Genomic DNA, 21,299 nt, shown 5'->3' on the forward strand with positions numbered 1-21,299 from the left:
AAAAGAAGAAGAAGAAAATAAACTGACAATTCATCCATAGAAATACTTAAAGAAATATATATATATATAGTTTTGGTTTTTGGGTCGCACCTAGTAGCGCTCAGGAGTTACTCCTGGCTCTATGCTCAGAAATGGATCCTGGCAGACTTGGGGGACCATATAGGATGCTGGGATTTGAACCACTGTCCTTCTGCATGCAAGACAAATGCCTTACCTCCATGCTATCTCTCCAGCCCCTGAAAGAAATATTTTTGATTCCTAAATTCCAAGACTAACTTGACTCGAGCTAACTTAATTTATTTAGAATCATTTAGTAGTATTATATTTTCAATAAAATTTTAATAAGTAACATTCTTTTTGTTTTTGTTTTTGGGCCACACTCAGCAGTGTTCAGGGCTTATACCTGGCTCTGTGCTTAGGGCTCACTCCTGGCAATGCTTAGGAACCAGATGTGATGCGGGGGTGGGGGATGTCAGCCATGCAATGGCTGCACCTTAACCCTTGTACTATCTCTGGCCCACAATACATTTAGATGTTTAAAAATACAACGAAAAGCTTATAATAAAAATAAAAATTTGTGACCAACTCTATATCTCCCATTACTCAGCTTTAAATGAGTTGTAACATTTCTCAAAAACCATTCAACCTGGAATATTTAAAGATCTATCTGGCAATAAGGAATGCCAACTATTCAGTATGAAGGCTGTGTCCTATAAACTGGAACTGATATTTCCAGAAAGCTGAATCTGACCTGGATTAAGTTCAGTAAGACTGGAATATGAAATCAAGATTATTCGTTTTGATTCAGCAAAAACCCAGTTACACTATCAAAGGAATTGTCAAATATTTCAAACTTTACATGCACACATATCAACAGTTGTAGTGAAACAGAAAGAAACTTAGAACCACATTTGTGATATTTTGAATAAAACTATGATAATGATACAAGAACTACAAAAACAAAGAAAAATAAAACAGACTCAGGAATTGTCACAACTGACTGAAGAAAGTTGCAGTAGAGCATGTTAAATCTTCTATGCCAAGGTAAAAGCAATAGTGCAGTGGGTAAGGTGCTTCCCGTGCATGCAGCTGAAATCCTGATTAATCTTTTGGTTTTTGGGCCATATGTTAAAGTTCTCAGGGCTTATTCCTGGCTCTGCACTCAAAGATTTTTTTTTTTTTGTGGTTTTTGGGTCACACCCGGCAGTGCTCAGGGGCCACTCCTGGCTCCATGCTCAGAAATTGCTCCCGGCAGGCACGGGGGACCATATGGGATGCCGGGATTCGAACCGATGACCTTCTGCATGAAAGGCAAACGCCTTACCTCCATGCTATCTCTCCGGCCCCTGCACTCAAAGATTTTAAAAGGAGTTGGGGGCCCATATGGGATGCCAGACATATATCCCAGGTCAGCCATTAAGTAAAACAAGGGTCTTACCCACAGTACTGTAATACAAGTCCTAAAATCCTAACTTTGGGGAGAGGTAATGATGTCATACCTAGTAGTGCTCAGGGATCACTCCTGGCTGACTGGGTAACTACATGGATGTCAGAACTGAACCTGGTTCTGTTGTGTGCAGGACTACCTGCTAATTCTCTCTCTCTCTCCCTCTCTCCCCCTCTCTCCTCCTCCCCCTCTCCCTCCTCTTTCTCTCTCTCTCTCTCTCTCTCTCTCTCCTCTTCTCTCCTCTCTCTCTCTCTCCTTTCTCTCTCCTCCCTCTCTCCTCCCTCTCTCCTCTCTCTCTCCCCCCCTCTCCCCCCTTCTCTCTCTCCCGCTCTTTCCCCCAAAAAGAAAACCTAACTTTTAGTAGAACAACCCACACACCATTATTCACTAAGATTTAGTCACAGGATTCTCCATGGATATAACTTTCTTCCTACAGGGTTCCGAAAAACATGAAAGTTTCAAAATTCAGTCACAGTGTCATTGAAATCTGAAACTACAGGGAAACCAGCAAACAGGAACCCTTTGTCTCTGCGCTGAAATATTACAGCCATGTGAGAGGATTACTCATCCACACTAAATACACTGTCCCCCAACCCTTCCATTTTTCCTGAATTAGCAGTTAATCTAGAAACTGAGAAGAGGACATTGTGGGAGAAAAGGGCTAATTAGTCAGAAAAATACAAAACCCCATTTTCTGTTGCCATCAAATGGCTACTTTGAGCACTATTTTCCAGAAATCCTTGTAAACTGCAATTACCAAAAGCATCTTTCTTATTTTTCTCCCTAAAAAGGAGCTAACCGATTTCATCATCAATGTCCATAAATGGATAAGGAAATGTTCAGAAGATGAACCTCCTCTAAAGACCTCCTCTAAAGGGGCAGTCGAAATAGTAATGTATTCTGAGGCTGGAGAGATAGAAGATGGTAGAGTGTTTGCCCTGCATCCTGCCAATCCAGGTTTGATCACTGGCATCCCAAATGGACCCCCAAGTACCAGCAGGAGTTAACTCCTGAGCACCACCAAGTGTGTCCCAAAATAAAACAAAATTAGTAGAGCACTCAAAAATTTCCAATGAAATATATTTATTCTGTGTTTGTACTATGTACTGCACATTTCTTTCTTTCTTTCTTTCTTTCTTTCTTTCTTTCTTTCTTTCTTTCTTTCTTTCTTTCTTTCTTTCTTTCTCTCTTTCTCTCTTTCTCTCTCTCTCTCTTTCTCTCTTTCTTTCTCTCTCTCTCCTTTCTTTTTCTTTCTTTCTTTCTTTCTTTCCTTCCTTCCTTCCTTCCTTCCTTCTTTCTTTCCTCCCTCCCTCCCTCCCTCCCTCCCTTCTTTCTTTCTTTCTTTCTTTCTTTCTTTCTTTCTTTCTTTCTTTCTTTCTTTCTTTCTTTCTTTCTTTCTTTCTTTCTTTCCTTCCTTCCTTCCTTCTTTCCTCCCTCCCTCCCTCCCTCCCTCCCTCCCTCCCTCCTTTCTTTCTTTCTTTCTTTCTTTCTTTCTTTCTTTCTTTCTTTCTTTCTTTCTTTCTTTCTTTCTTTCTTTCTTTCTTTCTTTCTTTCTTTCTTTCTTTCTTTCTTTCTTTCTTTCTTTTTTGGTTACACCTGGCAGCACTCAGGGGTTACTCCTGGCTCTACTCTCAGAAATCGCTCCTGGCAGGCTCAAGGGACCATATGGGATGCCAGGATTGGAACCACCTTCCTTCTGCATCCAAGGCAAATGCCCTATCTCCATGCTATCTCTCTGGCCAAACAAATTGCTTTACTGCTCCAAACAAACATGAAACATTAGTATCTAGAGCAAAGCCCTCCAGAGGCTGTGAATAATGCTGCCCTTTTGAGCACAATTGCTCAAGAATGCAAATTTATAGCTAATCTAGGCTCATTTTACAATTGGAAATAGAAAGTGAAGCAAGCTCTGTGATTATAAATTCATTTTAACACTTGTAGCCTACGTCATGGTGTGCTGACTTCTGAAGGCAGCATATAAGGCCAGAGAAACAGAGGTCAAAGGGTTAAGTACACGCAAAGCCTGAACTCACAGGAGGCTCAAGTTCTATGTCTAGCACTGCATGGTTCCCAGAGCACAGAGTTGTGAAAATCCATCCCCAAACACTAGCCCCCCCCTCCGCAAAAAAAAAGAAGGGGTAAGGGACCAGAGAGATAGCACAGCAGTAGGGCATTTGCCTTGCACACTGCCCCCAGAACAGAGCCTAGGTTCAATTCCCCGCATCCCATATGGTCCCTTGATTTATAATTTATGAGCGATTTATGAGCCAGGAGTAATCCTTGAGTGCTTCTGGGTGTGACCCAAAAACAAAAAAGGGGGGGGAGGGAACTAATACATATTACTACATATCATAGTAAATTTCTGTTACTTAAGCCTAAGTCAAAAATTGATAGTAACACAAAACTATAAGTTACCGTCTGGAATCTTCTGTTCTGGACCCAACACCATACTGGATATCTGAGTGTCCCCGCTCTTAGAATAGGATTCTGGAAAGAGTAATGGTAGAGACCGTGGAATTAGTAAGAACAAACTATAATATTCAAAACCAAAATTTTGTTACTCTATACAATATAAACAAATTCTTGCGCTCTGAAAAGAATAATATCTTTCCTTAATCAGGTTAAGTTTGAAAATGAAGTTTTCAGAGTACGATCAGATGATAGTTATAAAAACATATACAACTTTTAGTTTGCTGCAAGACTTAAGTACCAAATGGAAACAGTTATTCAGCAAAATCACTATTTTAATAAGAACATACAGAACTGTTAGTTGGTAAGCACCCATTTTCTATCTCTGCCTTCAGAGTAACCACTATCTAAAACCAGACTGACTTCTGCCAATTTTTAACACATTTTGAGGATACTGATATATCTCTTTGATCTAGTCTAAAAGAAATATGGCCAAAATGGAGTGGCCTATTCTAATAAGCCCCCTTTCAGTAAATTAATTACATTAAGGAAAACATAAACAACTACAATCAACACAATACCTTCATAATAATCATTAACATTGAGGCTGAGAGATAGCATGGAGGTAGGGCATTTGCCTTGCATGCAGAAGGACAGTGGTTCGAATCCCAGCATCCCATATGGTTCCCCCCCAACCCACCCCCCCGTGCCTGCCAGGGGTGATTTCTGAGCACAGAGCCAGGAGTAACCCCTGAGCACTGCCAGGTGTGACTCCAAAAAAACAAAAACAAGAACAAAAAAACCAACATAATTATTAACATTGCCTTATTATTCTAGCTCACTCACAGCCACAAAGTGTCATTTAAGGTTTCCATCAAATAGCAATTGTGACACTCATGGGTAAATGTGGCAAGACTATTTTTATCCCATTCCAGATCAAAAATTTTTTTTGTTTTTTGTTTTGTTCGTTTGTTTGTTTTTGGATTACACCCAGCAGTGATCTATGCTCAGAAATCGCTCCAGGCAGTTTTGGGGAACCATATGGGATTGCCAGGATTTGAACCACCATCCTTCTGTGTGCTATCTCTCCGGCCCCTCCAGGTCAAATATTTTGAGTAAACGTCAAATGGTTTATCTTACAGCGCAGGACTGCTCAGTAGAATTCAGATAAAGTTTCAGTCACAGATAATCAGAGATTTACAGATATCTAGTTGGCAGGCATTTACTACTGTTAACTTAATTTACTGATAATTACTCAAAGATCTATGCTTGCAACTATGATTAGGGGGTTTTACCTAAATGGAAAATATCAGAAGCAACCTCCTCAGAGAAGTGCTTTCCTAAGACGGTTAAAAAGTCTCCCCGGGGCCAGAGTGGTGGCGCAAGTGGTAGGGTGTTTTGCCTTACACTCGCTAACCTAGGATGGACCATGGTTCAATCCTGCTGCGTCCCATATGGACTCCTAAGCCAGGAGCAATTTCTGAGTGCATAGCCAGGAGTAACCCCTGAGAGTCACCAGGTGTAGCCAAAAACAAAACAAAACAAAACAAAAAAGCCTCCTCAAAGCACCAGTTTCTTAGCCACTATTATTCTAATCCCAAATTAAGTAAATACCTAATGCACCTGAAACTATCTTTTGAACTTTTCTGTAAATTTGAAATTAATTCAAGAGCTATCTCCTTAAACACATACTAACTATAATAAAATTCTGGATTTTTTGGTGGGATTGAAACATTGTATGTCTAAAACTCAACTATGAATATCTTTGTAAATCACAATGAAAAAAATATCTGATTTTTTTGGATAGGATTTAGGGTTAAACCTGGCAGTACTAAGGGCTCGCTTCTAGTTCTGTGCTTAGGGATTACAGCTGGGAGTGTTTGGTTGCCAGGAATTGAACCAGAATTAAGTGCCTCAACCCCTTGCATTATTCTCTCTGGCTTTGAATTTCTTCTTCTTCTTCTTCTTCTTTTTTTGAGAGAGAGAGAGGTAGAAGGTGCCATTCTGAGATGAACCCAGATCCTCAGATATCCAAAGCAAGTGATAGATCTATAGTTGAGCCCAAGTGATCTACATTTGCAGCCTGAAATTCTGAACATCTAATTAGCAGTATTTCTCTTCACATTTAAAGAACTCTAAAAGAACTAGTACACACCTGCTTTAAAATGCATCTAAGAGGAGCCAGAGAGATAGTACAGTGTGTAAGGTGTATGCCTTGCAAGCAGATGACCCAGGTTCAATCTCCAGTACCCTCTATGGTACCCTGAGCCCACCAGGAGTGATCCCTGAGTGCAGAGCCAGGAACAAGCCCTGAGCACCTCTGGGTGTGGTCCACAAAGAAAATAAATAAAATTTATCTTAAGAATGCTTCTAAGAAAGTTTGAAATGCTAAAAATAGAACTTTCAGGGTTGAAGAGATACATATATACATATGTATATATATGTATATATATATATGTAAATGTATATATATATATATATATGTAATAGGTAATGCCAGACTATCTTCAGAATGCCAACAACATACCTGTTCAAAAAGCACAAACACTGCATCTATTGTCCTATGTGTAAAACCTATCAGGGCCTCTGCCCATGAATACTTCTCTCATCTAGTGCCATGGTCACCAAGGGATTGATTTAATCTTTCTGAGTTTCAATAACTGCAAATTCCATAGACAAGAAACTGAAATCGAAGACCACTTTGTTGACCAAATACCCACAATTTCAACCCAGCATAAGCTTTGCCCTTTTTTACCACGAATGGACTTTTCAGAATATTTTAGTATAAAAAGAAAAAAACCTGGCATCGAGACTACCGAAATGAAAATTAAAAAAAAAAAAAAAGAAAAAAAAAAAGAAAAATGTTAGCAGCAAGGAGAGAGGCAGTAAGACATGGATAGGAAGAGTACAGTGATAATGAACTTTGCAGACTGTGTGTCAAAAATGATAACACTGGGGAGAAATGTGGGCAGGCTGTCACAAGTGCCCATCTAGGCAAAAGAATCACTCATCAACCAGACCAGTATGAGGAGGGGCTGACAGCAGCTAAGGACATCTCTGTTCTCTCTGTGCTGAGGGCTCTCAGCTTCACAGGTTCCCAACCCCCTATAAGATTACAGAAGTAACAGTGACTAAAGCAGGGTTTTCTGTTCCTGCCTCTCCCTGGGGGGGAGCTTCCTTCTCAGCAGCACTTGGCAATCCTGAGTGTCTCTTTCAAGGCACTGACCAGGCACTGACATTTAGCCTGAAATATGACTCAAAGCTGGGGAAAAACTGCAAACATCTTTTAAAATGGTCAGGGAGGGAAAGGGAGAGGGGAGAGTGCATATATCCATTTTTTACCTCAGAAAACGTGTTTTGCCCTAAAACTTTTAAAGGTGCACAGGAAGAACGATTAGCATTAAATGGTTATAGTTAATGAATTTATTTCAATGACATAATGAAATATAAGGCCAGGATTACTACAGACCTTAATTTTATATCTCCAGAGGATATTTTCTTAAAACAAAGATATATATGTAAAGAAAGACAACTCATACTAAAAGATAACCTGGAACAGAGAGATAGTAAAGCAGGTAAAGCGTTTGCTTTGCATGTGGCTGACCTCGGTTTGATCTATGACATCCCATGTGGTCCCCTGAGTAGCACCAGGAATAATTCTTGAGCACAGAGCAAGGAGTAACCCGAGCACCTCTGGATGTGGCCCCAAAAATTAACTAATGAAATAAATAAATAAAAGATTTCCTAATCCCTTATATACCACCTTTTGTTCTTTGGAACCTGCTGATTTGTTTTTAATAATTAACTATTATTATGGGATATATGGTATCCCTATCCTATAATTACACTGGAGTTTTAACAGAAAAATAATTATTAGTGCTAAATAAGGCTAAAACAAAACAAAAGTAATTTATAAAAGATGACCTACTAGTAATAAGCAAAAGACAAGAATAAGAATTAGCCTGAAAATCAATTTATGGTTTAGCTGGAATCTATAGCCCTGAAGCTTAAAAACGCAAATTATAGGGGCTGGAGATATAAGTACAGTGGTTAGGGTGTTTGCCTTGTACTTGGCCAACCCAGAACCGATGGTGGTTGGATTCCTGGCATCCCATATGGTTCCCTGATCCTGCCAGGGGTGATTTCTGAGCACAGAGCCAGGAGTAACCCCTGAGTCTTGCTGGGTATGACCCAGAAACCAAAAAAAAAAAAAAAAAAAAAAAGAAAACAGGCAAGTTATTCTGACTTCAAAATGTTACCCATGTTACCCTGATGATGATTCTCTGAAGGGCTCTTGGTGCCTGAAGTAGCCAATTAATCATTCAATGTTTCTTAAATAAACAAGAAAATGATATCTGATGAGTGATACAGGAGTCTTGATCTTCTAATCCCTTACATTTTGCAAACTCAAATGTGTCCTGCCTGCCTTCCAAAATACTTTATGCCAAGCACAGAAACTAAGAGGGCAAACGTGACAATATGAGGGCATGTTGATGCCTCAACATGCATCTCTTCAAACATACCACATCCTTCTTTTTCCAAGCAACATGGAAGTTTCCAAAAGACACTAACTAAGGCAAAGGTCATTTTTTCCACTTTTTGTAAATTCAAGTTCCTCATTTCATATTTCATTCCCAATGTTGTATAAGTAAAGATATAAGTAAAGAAATAGGTTCCTTAGAAAAACAGAAAGGGAAGGCAAAGTTTTTCATTTAATTAAAGCCTTCTATAAAATACATAACTTGGGATTTCTAAGTTCATGGAGAGGAGTATATCTGTTAGATGTTTATCTGTCTGTACCTGGTGAAGTAAGGAATAAAACGTCTTTGATTTGAAAGTGCAAATTTAGAGTTTAGCACTGAAAGTTAAAAAGAAAAGATACAACCGTGGGGACTCCCAACTTCGAACCAACAGTGCTTAGTTTTGTCCAGTAAGTTACGGGACACAAGGATTTCCTTGGAGGCAAAATCGGTTAGATTGCTACAAAGCTTGACAATTCACTAACAAGAAAAGCTACCGGACTGTTCAGAAATTCCCACTCTAGATTAATCCCACAGTCATTCCGGGAACATGACAAACCAAGCAGGCTGCAATCATGAACATTTGGTCACTGAGTCCAAAATAAACTGTGCCAAGGCTAAAACTAAATAAAACATTATTCAACTGAAAATGAAACAACCAAAACAGTTCTCGGGTTTCATTTACCCAACATTGCTGAGGCCTAAGCAGACCTAGGAATGAGTTTGCAATATTATTTACTAATAAATATACAGCAAAACATGTTACACAACACCTGCAGAGAAGTGTTAATGACCAGAAGCTATAGCGAGCACTCCCCTGAGAGTTCACAGGCAACTGGCAGGCAGGTCAGAATTCTTCAGTGTGGAACCTTTCAGGGCAAAGTCACAAGGGGGCATTTAAGTCCTACATGCCAAGGAACTGATATAAGAACTCTGGGAGACATACTCAAGACACACCAACAACCCTATCTGTTTAATATTAACTACCGCTTAAAAAAGGCAACAAAGAAGCCAAGCGACTAGCCCAAAGGCTTGCTTACGTTACACAGCCTGTAAGTTTTGCAAATGGGTTTTACCATAGGCTCAAGGTAAACACTACAGCTGTCTGGTTTCACTGATCATCCCTAAAAACGATGGCCAGGCAAGTTTCTGGACGTCTCTCTCTGCTTGCCGCACCTCTAAGCTAATATTTTGTTTTCCACTTTGAAGAGAAACCATTTTCCTTAATGTCATACTACGTCCTTGAAAGAGGGGAAGCAGGGGGAGGCATTGGTGGGAATGTTTTATGGTGATGGGGGGGGGGGCGGTATTCTGTTTATGACTGAAACCCAACTACAATCATGCTTGTAATCATGGTGCTTAAATAAAGATTAAAAAAATAAATAAATGATACACACACCAAAAAAATAAACGCAGAGACAGTTAAGTGAGTCTCTTTATGGTCAGAAAGATCAAGCCCAGACTTAGCTTTTCCGGAAGGCAAGAAAGACTTGGAACCACGATTGGGAGGTTCAGGATTTGAGAGAGCCGAAGGGAAAGGGGCGCAACTAGGGTGACACCTTCAACCGAGAGCACCACCTCACTGACACCCGTGTGCCTCTCAGTCCCCTGCAAAAGACCCTCCCCGGGGGCCAGGAACTGCACCAACAGCCCCAACCGGGTCACACAGCAGCGCCCCGAGGCCTTCTAGAAATCGCTGCCCAAAAATGCGGGGGGTGGGGGGAGGCGGCCGGACCGGTCGGCCGGGCCTCGGTCCCTACCCAGGGGGCCTCCTTAGCGGCGGGAAGCCGGCCGGTTCCGGCCCGGAATCCGGCCATTTCTTCCAGGCCGTGGCGGGGAAAGCGGGGAGACGGATCTCCAGCTGTCGGTCCCCGACCCTCGTCCCCCGATCACGACGCACACCCTTGGGGGTCTTAGGGCTCTATTGGAACCCCGCGATCGGCATTGCAGGCCCCCCGCTTCCCGCAGCCCCGCACCGCGCGCACGCGGGTCCCACACTGGCCCCCGGAGCCTGCAACCAGGCTTCCGAGCCGCGCAGCGTCCGTCCTCGCCGGAGCTGGCGAGTCGGGGCGCACCGTGACCCCTGACCCTGCAGGCCCACGCCTTACCGGCTCCGCAAGCCCCGGACACGTCGCCCCCGCGCCGGCGTCTCCATGGCCCCGGAGCTGGAGTGGCCGGCCCACCCCCGGCACGCGCGGCAATTGGCCTGCAGGCCGCCGCCGCTCGTTTCGATTGGTACAGGTCCCCGGGGACCGGGCGAGGCTCCGCCTGTCCCGAGGTCGGGCTGGAGGCCTGGAAAAAGCGGCGACAGAAGTCTTAGATGTGGGGCCTTGGGTGCTCCAGCTGTTGCCACTCGCTGTGTGGATTCCAGAGTCCAGAGCGGCCACCCCCAGACTGCCCAGGAGAGATCACGCTTCTCAGCTACCTCTTGACAATCCAATATAACTATAACTGTGCCTATCACTGTAACTATAATTGTAACTGTAACTATAACTAACTATAACTATAGGCACCTGGCTGGACCATTTCCTCCTCCTAACCTAGAATCACTTCCAAAATATCTGCTGCTCCTTCAGGGCACCCACACCTGGGAGGAACCCCGAAACCTCAGCTAGTGAAGCCAGTTCGACCACATCAGGTGCTACTACAACTTCCAAGCTCGATAATGCTTGGTTTTCTTCTTTTCTGTCCACTCTCCCTGACCCAATACAATACCACTGCACCCCAGCGCAGTCTTTCTCTAAAAGTGATTGCCAGATACACAGGGCTTCAGAAAATGGCATGAGGTATCCTCTAATTTTTTTTTTTTTACAAAGTCAGTAGGAATTACTAAGACTTCGTGAGATCCCACTATCGCTTATAACTTTAAAGCTTGCCGATCTTTCTGACACCCCATTATGTCCATTAATTTGTCAACACCATTTGGAAGTTATAGCCATATTAATTAAATTAAAAAAATAAGCTTGCCGGCACTCTTAGTAAACAATTCATAAGTCTAGAGAGGAAAAGCATAAACCTGCCAACTTCTTAGAAAAGAAAATCGGGAGAAATTTATTAGGTGGAAAAACTAAAAGGAGTCTAATAAAGGCGAAAAGAATGTGAAGTGCACAAAGAAATATCCAAATAAAGCACAAAATGGAAACTAAGGACAAAGGGGAAAAGGTATAACCCAAGTATCATCAGTTGTCTGGTACAGGTTTCCACTCAGAATTTTTCCTGGAGGAAAAAGAAAACACATAAATTAGTGCTAAGACTCTCTCCATCACACACCCAAGAGCTTCAGAAAGGCTCCATGAAGTCCCTCCAGAACAGATCCTTGGCTTTGGCAACTACGCTGCAACTAGAACAGGAATTGGAGCCATCCTGTCCCCCTTCCAGATCTACTCAGGAGGCAACTTTCCTGGGCCTACCCGCTTGCTACTTACTTAGCTCACACTGTGGAGCTGCCTCCACCTTAGCCTGTTTCTTCTTCATGGTGCAAAACAAGTTTGACTATTCCAAGGGCTGACTCCGGTTTTTATAGATGCAGACAAGTGCACCTCCCTTGGTTAGATAAGGGCACTTTAGGTAGTCTGTGCAATAGTAAAGACAATGAAGGATTTCAAGAGGCAAACCACACCCTTTAACCTAATCAGATTTCTTCTTTGACCTACCATGAAAAGAGAAGCATCTTCTATTAACCACTCCCATCTCCTAATGAACAATTAATTGAGTTCCAAACCCTGTATTTGAAGATTTCATATCTATCCTATTTGGCGGCAGCAGGAGGCAGGCCTCTAAGTCCACAGATGAAAGGAATGCAGTAAAAGGAATTGCTTCCCTTCAAGAGGCTCCTCCCCTTGGGAGAGAAGCAGGCTAGGTCATTTGTACCAGGGGGCATGTGCACTCGGACTCTGGTCCCCTGAGACGTGAGCCGAAGCCAATTAACCCCAAGCCTGACAGTCTACAAGTATTTTCCTCATGGCTACGTGCAGCACTGATGCAATTATGAGGAGCCTCAGAGAGTGGGTGGAAATGCATCTTGCTGGTGCTGGGGAGCTGATTCTACTCAGGGATCAGAGTAATAGTACAATTAGTGGTTTGTCATGATTTGATCCTTAGCATCCCATATAGTCTCCTGACATCTCCAAGAGTAATTTCTGAGTGCAGAGCCAGGAGTAACCCCTGAGCATCACCATGTGTGCCCCCCCAAAAATAACAACAACAAAAAAGACTATCAACCTAGTCAATAGGTTACCAACAGTTGAATATGGAAGCCTTGTACAAAACAGGTCGCACTGCCTGGAGAAAAAGAACAAACTAAAATTTTTACAAATGCAGGTAAAACTCAAAAATTTTCAATCTGGGAGTAATGGAACTCTAAGAGTGGGTAAACTTTTCCTCAGGCAAAAGCTTAGTAATTCCACAGAATGGAAGATGCAAAGGAAAGGTACTAGTAGGGGACTGGTGAGATAGGTCAGACTACTGGAAGGAAGATGTTGCAAGCATATTGTCAGGTGACATCCTTAATACCTGGACTTCTCTATGTATATTTGCAACTCTGTAATCCTGGCATCTCCACCATCTGTGATCCCCAGTACCCCAATTCATTTCTGCTGCTCCACCAGAGTGTGTGAGCAACACACAAAGGAGTAACTAACACCCGTTAAACACTGAAATTAAAAGATAATATGCAAGCCTCCTGAGCAAAGCACGTGTGAGCACCATCAAGACCTTAAGGGAGAACTACAACCAGAATTTATGTAAATACTGCAGCTTAATGAGGTATAATGCTCAACAACTGAGTTTGAGAACCTGATTTGTAACCCAAGGCAAACACAACTGAAACTTTGCAACCATTGGAGCTACAAAGATAGCTAGAGGGTTGAGCACATACTTCACTTGCAGAAGATCTGGGTCAATCCCTGGTACCTGATGGTTCCCTGAGCAATGCCAGAGTCACCTCTAAGATGTGGCCCAAGACCCTCCACTACCACCATCAAATTGTACCATAGACTCGGTATTTGCAACCCCCAGTCATTGCAACAATATCAACATTTATTGGAAGGAAATGGGGAAAATAAAAATAGAGTTGGGGGCAGAGAGATATTACAATGGGCAAGGTACTTACCTTCCACACAACTAACCAAGATCTGTTTCCCACCACCTGACTTGGTCTTCAGAACCCTGCCAAACATAATCCTTGAATATAGAGCCCTTTGTTTGGGGATGACCCTAAAAAAAGAAAAATAGAATTGGTAGAAAAAACAATTCCTGGACCCTAGATGAAGATCACTTTAGTCTAGCAGGGCACAACCAGGTACTATCATCACACTAGATCTTGTCTTCTTGTTTTTTCTTTCCATTAGATAAATTTCCTAAGGCAATACTACCTTAGATTGGGTTGGCTCCAATTTTCCCAGGAAGGAAAATGGAAGTACATATAAAATCATCCATGAACTAAAATGTAAAAGGAAAACATTCCATTTTTAGTTAATGAATTCCAAAGATAGGAATAAATTTTACAATACGATTCTACCCAGAATCTCACTGTTTCTTTTCTGCAGCTGTTTGTCCCAACATATACACACCACTCTTGTCCTTCAGGGCCCAAGTTCTCACTTAGTAACTGATAGCATTAACTGCAATTTATTATGTATCAAATACCACATTTAATATCCCAAGCATTAATTAGTCCAAATAAATTTTAAAAGCAGAAACTAATATAAATTTCATTCTGCAAATTAGGGACTTGATTATTAGAGAAGTTGAGTAATTTTCCTAACACACAGAAACACACACTACTGTGTAGAACCAGACTTTCAAAAATCTATTAGACCCAGGAGCCAGCACTGAACAATCATATACTGCCTTCATCTTGTACAGAACTTCCTCACTTAGAATCGTATCTCATTAAAATTATTGCCATTGAAAATATTAAGTCAAACATGCATTTAATACACCATACTAACTTTAAACCTCAGAATACTTCATCTTAACCTACAGTTCTGCAAAATCATAAAATACAAAATCAATAAACACTATCATAGAGTTAACATGTAAGTACTATTTTAATGTTATACTGAAAAGTAAACAAGATGGAATAAGACAATATTAAAAAAAATTCTAGGGGAAATGTACTAGCAACATGATTTGTGCAGAGCTGTCTTTCCCGAAGTGGACAATAGTGCAGGGTCCTGAAGCCCCCCAGGGGGGCCCGGCCAGCAGGAATTAGCTGGAAAGGCTTCTCAGACGACCGCACTTCTATTTTGCTGAGTAGAAGCACAACCACACTGTAAAAAATCTGAGAGAGGTTAATAATAAAGACCCAAGGCAGCGTCTCACTGTTCAAGGGTGTCTTTATTGGCTACAGTTCCTTCTTAAATAGTGAAGGAGAAGGGGGCAGTACAAAGGTGATGTCAGTCATACTTTTGGCGCGAAGGCTCATAAGGAAGTGGGCAGTGGGCTAGGGGCTGGATGACCTTCAAGCTATGATGAACGTGCTGTTTCCATGGAAATTTCTAGTGACCTTCCAGCTGCATTCCTAATTGCTTACTATCAGGAGGTGGTGCAAGATGTGCTTGCCTCAGTGATCATGAACAGACAATGTAGCATACACTTATTGATAACAGCCTAGTTCACTCCGGAATGTGGTCTTAAGGAGTGAGGCCTAGTTTCTGATAACTGTACCAGGCAGCTTTTACTCTCCTCCGGGCTTAGAGCTAAATTATGTCCTGCAGCTACACATTCTTTTCTCTTAGCTCAAAATTTTACAGCAAGACTGCATATAGCTTTTAGGTGAAAAGCTGGGCTATGGCAGAGAGAACAGCAAAATGTCCTCAAACAAGTCAGTTCCCAACACAATAGTGGGGTTGTAGTGATAGCACAATGGGTAGGGTAGGCAATGCTTGCCTTGCTAGTAATACTGAGTTCGACCCCCAGTATCCTAGATGGTCCCCAAGCACCATTAGGAGTAATTCCTGAGTGCAGAGCCAGAAGTAACCCCTGAGCATAGCCAGATGTGCCCCTCCCAAAAAGAACAAATGAATCTCACTAAAGCGGACAATACCACCCCCGTGGGGTGCTAGAATGATTAAAAAAAAAAAGGGCTGTGGTATTCTTGGTACAATTGGGGGAAACTTTTTAATCTCTGTTTTGTTTTGGGGTCATACATGGGCAGTCAGTTAAAAGGACCATATAGGATTCCAGGGAAAACGAAACCAGCATGTTGGCCACCAGCATGGCAAATGCCCTAACTGGCTGTATTATCACTTCAGCCCACTGATTGTTCTTTTCCAGGGGTCTTCAAACTATGGCCCGTGGGCCACATATTGTATTTATTCCCATTTTGTTTCTTCACTTCTAAATAAGATATATGCAGTGTGCATAGAAATTTGTTCATAATTTTTGTTTTTACTATAATCTGGCCCTCCAACAGTCTGAAGGACAGTGAACTGACCCCCTGGGGGCGCTAGTGATATTTTTTCTTCTGAAAAGGGGCCAGTAGGTCAAATAAGTTCAGGAAGTTGTTTGGTTTGGTTTTGGTTTTTGGCCCACACCCGCTGATGCTCAGGGGTTACTCTTGGCTATGCGCTCAGAAATAGCTCCTGGCTTGGGGGGCCATATGGGACAACAGGGTATCGAACTGTGATTCGTCCTAGGCTAGCGCGCAAGTTCTACTACAGTCTGTGTTTTGGTCTTGTGGCTGACAGAGAGCTGAGGCCCATTGCCTCTGCCCAGCACCATGACACATCTCCACACTGTGTATTACATGCCCAGAGAAAGATAAAGTTCAAAATGTGAGATTCCTTTCCTATGGCATATGTCGTTTTTTCACCCCATTTGTGCAGGAACATGCGGTTCCTTCCATGTGAGCAAGTGTCAACGTTTTCTGGGAATGAAGTCAGTAAACATTATAATTATAACTGAAATACATGTGTATTCATAAAATAATAAACACAATCATTAATCTTCATCAAAGGAACATAACACAGAGACTTTCTTATGCAGTTCTATTGCTTGTCAGAAATTAAACTAAGCTATTTTATCTGGAAAACTTCTTTTTCTAGTTTGCCTTGAAACAAAACCTTCTAAAGAATTTTCTTCTTATTATTTTTTTGGAGGGGGGGATGGTTATTCCTGGCTCTGTGCTCAGAAATCGCTCTTGGTAGGCTCAGGGGACCATATGGATGCCTGGATTCGAACCACCATCCATCCTGGATCGGCTGTGTGCAAGGCAAATGCCCTACCACTGTGCTATTTCTCCGCCCCTCTAAAGCATTTTCTAACTCCTCCAGGAAGCACTAGCCCCACATTCTTTTTTTTTTTTTTTTTTTTTTTTTTTGTGGTTTTTGGGTCACACCCGGCAGTGCTCAGGGGTTACTCCTGGCTCCATGCTCAGAAATTGCTCCTGGCAGGCACGGGGGACCATATGGGACGCTGGGATTCGAACCGATGACCTCTTGCATGAAAGGCAAACGCCTTACCTCCATGCTATCTCTCCAGCCCCCTAGCCCCACATTCTAACTGCTACCAAGGACTTCTTGGTCTAAGCCAGGGAGTCCTCAAACTACAGCCCGTGTGGCCCACCAAGGACATTTATCCAGCCCACCAGTGTTTTTGCCACCGCTACCTGTCTTGCTTAGCAGCCACCATGTCCCTACAGTGCACAAGTGTAGAATGTGTGCCTGCACTCTCCTTGTCCCCTCCTTATCTATCTCTCAATTCCTCTTCTCAGTCTTAGGCAGGGGTCCTCAAACTACAACTCAAGGGCCACTATGGTTCATAAGGATTTTTTGGTTTTTAGGTTTTTTGCCACAACCAGTAGCTAAAAAAAATCACTCCTGGCAGGCTCAGATAACAATGTGGGGTGCCAATCATGGTGCTTAAATATATTATTTGTTTTAAAAATGTGGGATGCCAGGGATCGAACCCGTATCGGCTAGGTGCTATCCCTTACCCACTGTGCTGTCGCTCTGGCCCCTTCGTGTTTTGTTTTGTTTTTAAACTATAGCCCGTCCCTTCAACGGACGTTGAACTGGCTGCCTGTTTAAAAAGTTTTGAGGAACCCCTGCTCTAAGCCCTTGAACTTACTCGGCATGCAGTTGTCAAGTTGGCAACAAGGAAAACCTTCCCAAAGTATTGATTGAGCTGAAGCCAATTTCCTTCAGCTCAAAACAACTCATATGTGCTCGAGGGAGAGAGTACAGGAAGTTGGGCAAGGGGGGATGGGCTGGTGTTAGCTCTCGTCCTGGCGCTCAGCTGTGGGCAACGGGCCATGGTGGATGAGCGGTCGGACACCAAGTTAGAGGGTGACAGCGGCGGCGGCGAAGCTCGATTTGGCTTGATTTGGCAGAGTGGAGAGGTGGCAAGAGTCCTGCGCAGCCAGCGGAGCCTGCTGTTGGGCCCTGCCAGCCTCTGCCTGCGCCTTCTCCTGCTCCTGGGCTATCTGTGCCACTACCCGTCCCTGCTGCGGGGACTTGTCCAGCGCTGGTGCTATGGCAAGGTTTGCCTGCGCTCCCTGCTCTCCAACTCCTTTGGGGGTAGTGACGCTGCTATCTACTGGCTGGTGTGGGGTGGAGTTCATGGGGCCTCTTTGTGTGTGCTGCCCCTCACCATCCAGACTTACTGGGTGCCACGGCTCGACTGGCATTTCTTCTACTGTCACTGGAATCTGGTTCTCATTGTCTTCCACTACTACCAGGCCATCTCAGCTTCACCTGCATTACACCCTACTTCCCCCCTGCAGGTATGACCTTGCCATAGTCTCCATCCATAAGAAGTGCATTTACCCCAAACCAGCCTGAACTCACCTCACCACTGCAGCATCTGCAATAGGTGTGTGTGTGTGTGTGTGTGTGTGTGTGTGTGTGTGTGTGTGTGTGTGTGTGTGTGTGTGCTGAATGAAGATGGATCGTCACTGCCCCTGGCTTAACAACTGTGTGGGCCACTATAACCACCAGTACTTCTTTTCTTTTTGCTGCTTCATGACTTTGGGCTCTGTATATTACAGTAACAACACTTGGAACCTTTTTTTTTTCAGGAGGCTTATGCTGCCAGCAAGACCTATCAGCAGACCCTTGCCCTGAGCGTCCTGACTGTGGCCTGTTGTTCTCAGTCGAGGAGAGACCAGCATCAAAAGGCACATCAACAGTAAGGAGCAACGGCGGATGCACGCCAAGGACAGGTTTTTTTTTTTTCAAGGACAGATTTTTTAAGAATTTTACCACTATGGCTGCTTGGACAACTGGAAGATATTCCTGAGTGTGGACATGGGAAGCCACTGGCTTACTTGGGTGCTTTTGCTCTCCAGTCACCTGCCCCAAGGAAATGGGATGAGCTGAGATCCCTCCTTCCCCCACTCCCCAGGTGGCAGCTCACTCAGCCTCTGTGATGGCCCCGTGAGCTGGAAACTGTCCGCTACAACTTCAGCATCAGTGCTTCCTGTATGGTTTCAAGACCTTTGGGGATCCTTAGACTTCTGGAAAAAGGAATGGGCCTGCTGTCTGATACTCTGCAGGGAAATCCAGAGTCAGTCTCCTGGCGATTGCAGAAGCAAAAAGCAGGTGGAAAACCCAAGGACCTACATCATTCATTTACTTAGGCAAATAAGCTAGGGACAATTGGAGATCAGGCAGCTAGTGATGTTACTGGATGTTGGCCACAGACTCCTCTGTCTGGTTACACTTCTGGGACTGGCCACCACCTCTCCTGCTGTGAGGAAACAGAAAGGTGGCGCCAAGAGCAGCCTGGCTTATCAAGAGGGCAAAGACAGACACTTTTCATGTGCCTCTGAATGGAACAAAAATAAAGGTATTTGATTTTTTTTTTCAGGAAAAAAAATGTTTACCACTTGTCTGTGGTAAACATGAGTTCAATTCCTAAGCACCAGCTGGTTCTTCAAGTCAGCCAGGATTGATCCCTGAGCAAAGAACTAGGAATAAGTCCTGACACCTGAGCATGGCCACCAAAACAAAAACAAAACAAAATAATTCCTATATGAGTGATGTATTTTATGGGCAGCCTCTTTTATACCATGATCAGTCTGCATAGTAAAAATTAAATACGCATGGCCTTTTCTTACCTTTTTCCACCTACTCTTAGAAAAAGGCCAGGTATGGGACCAGAGCAGTGGCACAAGCAGTAGGGCATTTGCCTTGCAGGTACTAACCAAGGACAGACTGTGGTTCGATCCCCCAGCATCCCATATGGTCCCCCAAGCCAGAAGTAATTTCTGAGTGCATAGCCAGGAATAACCCCTGAGCATCACCAGGTGTGGCCCAAAAAACATCAAAACAAAACAAAAAAAAAAAAGGCCAGGTATGCAGAATGTATTCCATAATTCTATAAAGGTCTTATCCCATCTTAATAAGTATGCCTGTAAGTCAATAAAGAATATTATAAAATCTTAGTTTATATTTATGAATTTCTTTCCAAAGTTGAATTTTATTTACTTCCTCTCCTTCCTTCTCTTCCCTCCTCCTCCTTTCTTTTTTCTTCTTTTACATCTCTTCTTCCTTCTCCTCCCCTTTCCTCTTCTTTTTTCCATCTTTCTTCTTCCTCTTCTTCCTTCACCTTCACCTTCTCCTCCTTCTCCTTTCTTCTCCCTCCACTTCCTTTTCTTCTTTATTCTCCTCCTGTATTTCTTCCTCTTCCTCTTTCTACTTCTTCCTCCTCCTCTTTTTCATCTCCCTCCTCCTCAATGTGACTAATACGATTTTAACATCTTAAGGGTAAAATAGTCCAGGATTTCCGATCTAGACAGCTTAGAAAATGAGATGTTTATCATTCTTTGTGTTTACTTTATCTGAAATGAGTATGATTTGACCTCGTCGGATACTTTGTTTTGTTTCTCACAATGTACCAATGTTTTTCTTTGCCTCTCCATCATTTTACATTTTGTGTCTGCCTGTGCTGTCTACTAATAAGTGTAAAATATTGACTCTGTCACCTACCAGCAATTTGACTATTTGTGTGTGGTTTCTTGGTTTAGTTCAGGGACCATACTCAGTGGTGCTCAGGGTTTATTCCTAACTCTACACTCTCCACTCACTCTGCACTCAGGGTCACTGCTGGTGGGATTCAGGAGACCATATGCAATTTGAAATATTGCATGAAATAAAACCTGAAACAACCATGTGCAAGGTAAGTGCCTTGCCTGCTGTACTAATCTCTTCTGTCCCCACTTACTATGTGAAAAAAATAATAGGAACACGATAACAGACAATACATTTATTTTATTAAGGATTATAATACATTTAATGTCTTAAATATTCCTGCCTAAGTATATGTAAGCAAACTGCACCCATTTAAAATTTGATTTAATATTTGTAATAGTTCTTTTTTTTTTTTTTTTGACTTTTTGGGTCACACCCAGTGACACTCAGAAGTTACTCCTGGCTATGCGTTCAGAAATCGCTCCTGGCTTGGGGGGCCACATGGGATGCCCGGAGATCAAACTGCATGCTTGTGCCACAACTCCAGCCCCTGTAATAGTTCTCTTATAATTCTAGTTTAAAGCCTTTAATTCTCAAAAATGCACATTTCCTCAGTGTACATGAATCAGTAAAAATAGCAATAAAGGACCAGAGAGATAGCACAGCGGTAAGGCATTTGCCTTGCAAGCAACCAATTCAGGAAGGACAGTGGTTTGAATCCCAGGATACCATATGGTCTCCTGTACCTTCCAGGAGCAACTTCTGAATGCAGAGCATGGGGGACCATATGGTTTGCCAGGGATTAAACCCGAGTAGGCCACATCCAAGTCAAGCACCTTACCTACTGTACTGTCAATCTGGCCCCTAAAATAATACATTGTGGGCCGGAGTGATAGCATGGAGGCAGGGCATTTGCCTTGCATGCAGAAGGACAGTGGTTTGAATCTGGCAACCCATATGGTCCCCCAAACCTGCCAGGAGTGATTTCTAAGCATAGAGCCAGGAGTA

The 21,299-nt window shown here is 42.9% G+C and overlaps 2 protein-coding genes and 1 pseudogene across 2 annotated transcripts in view; 2 read left to right on the forward strand and 1 right to left on the reverse strand.

Moving 5' to 3' along the window:
- The window catches only part of SLC11A2 (solute carrier family 11 member 2), a 54,245-nt gene extending 43,588 nt beyond the window's left edge, over window positions 1-10,657 (reverse strand). The window contains exons 1-2 of the mRNA XM_049783399.1: window positions 10,485-10,657; window positions 3,863-3,934 (exon numbers count right to left, since the gene is read on the reverse strand). Of these exons, the coding sequence (XP_049639356.1) occupies window positions 3,863-3,896 (34 nt within the window). The 5' untranslated portion in view covers window positions 3,897-3,934; window positions 10,485-10,657. The remainder of the gene's footprint in view (window positions 1-3,862; window positions 3,935-10,484) is intronic.
- Window positions 1-21,299, forward strand: part of SLC4A8 (solute carrier family 4 member 8) — an 829,308-nt gene that overhangs the window by 194,929 nt on the left and 613,080 nt on the right. The gene's annotated exons all lie outside the window — the stretch shown is intronic.
- LOC126022117 (palmitoyltransferase ZDHHC16-like) lies at window positions 17,633-18,765 on the forward strand (annotated as a pseudogene).

Source organism: Suncus etruscus, chromosome 11 (genome assembly GCF_024139225.1).
Source record: "Suncus etruscus isolate mSunEtr1 chromosome 11, mSunEtr1.pri.cur, whole genome shotgun sequence".
Lineage (NCBI taxonomy): Eukaryota > Metazoa > Chordata > Mammalia > Eulipotyphla > Soricidae > Suncus > Suncus etruscus.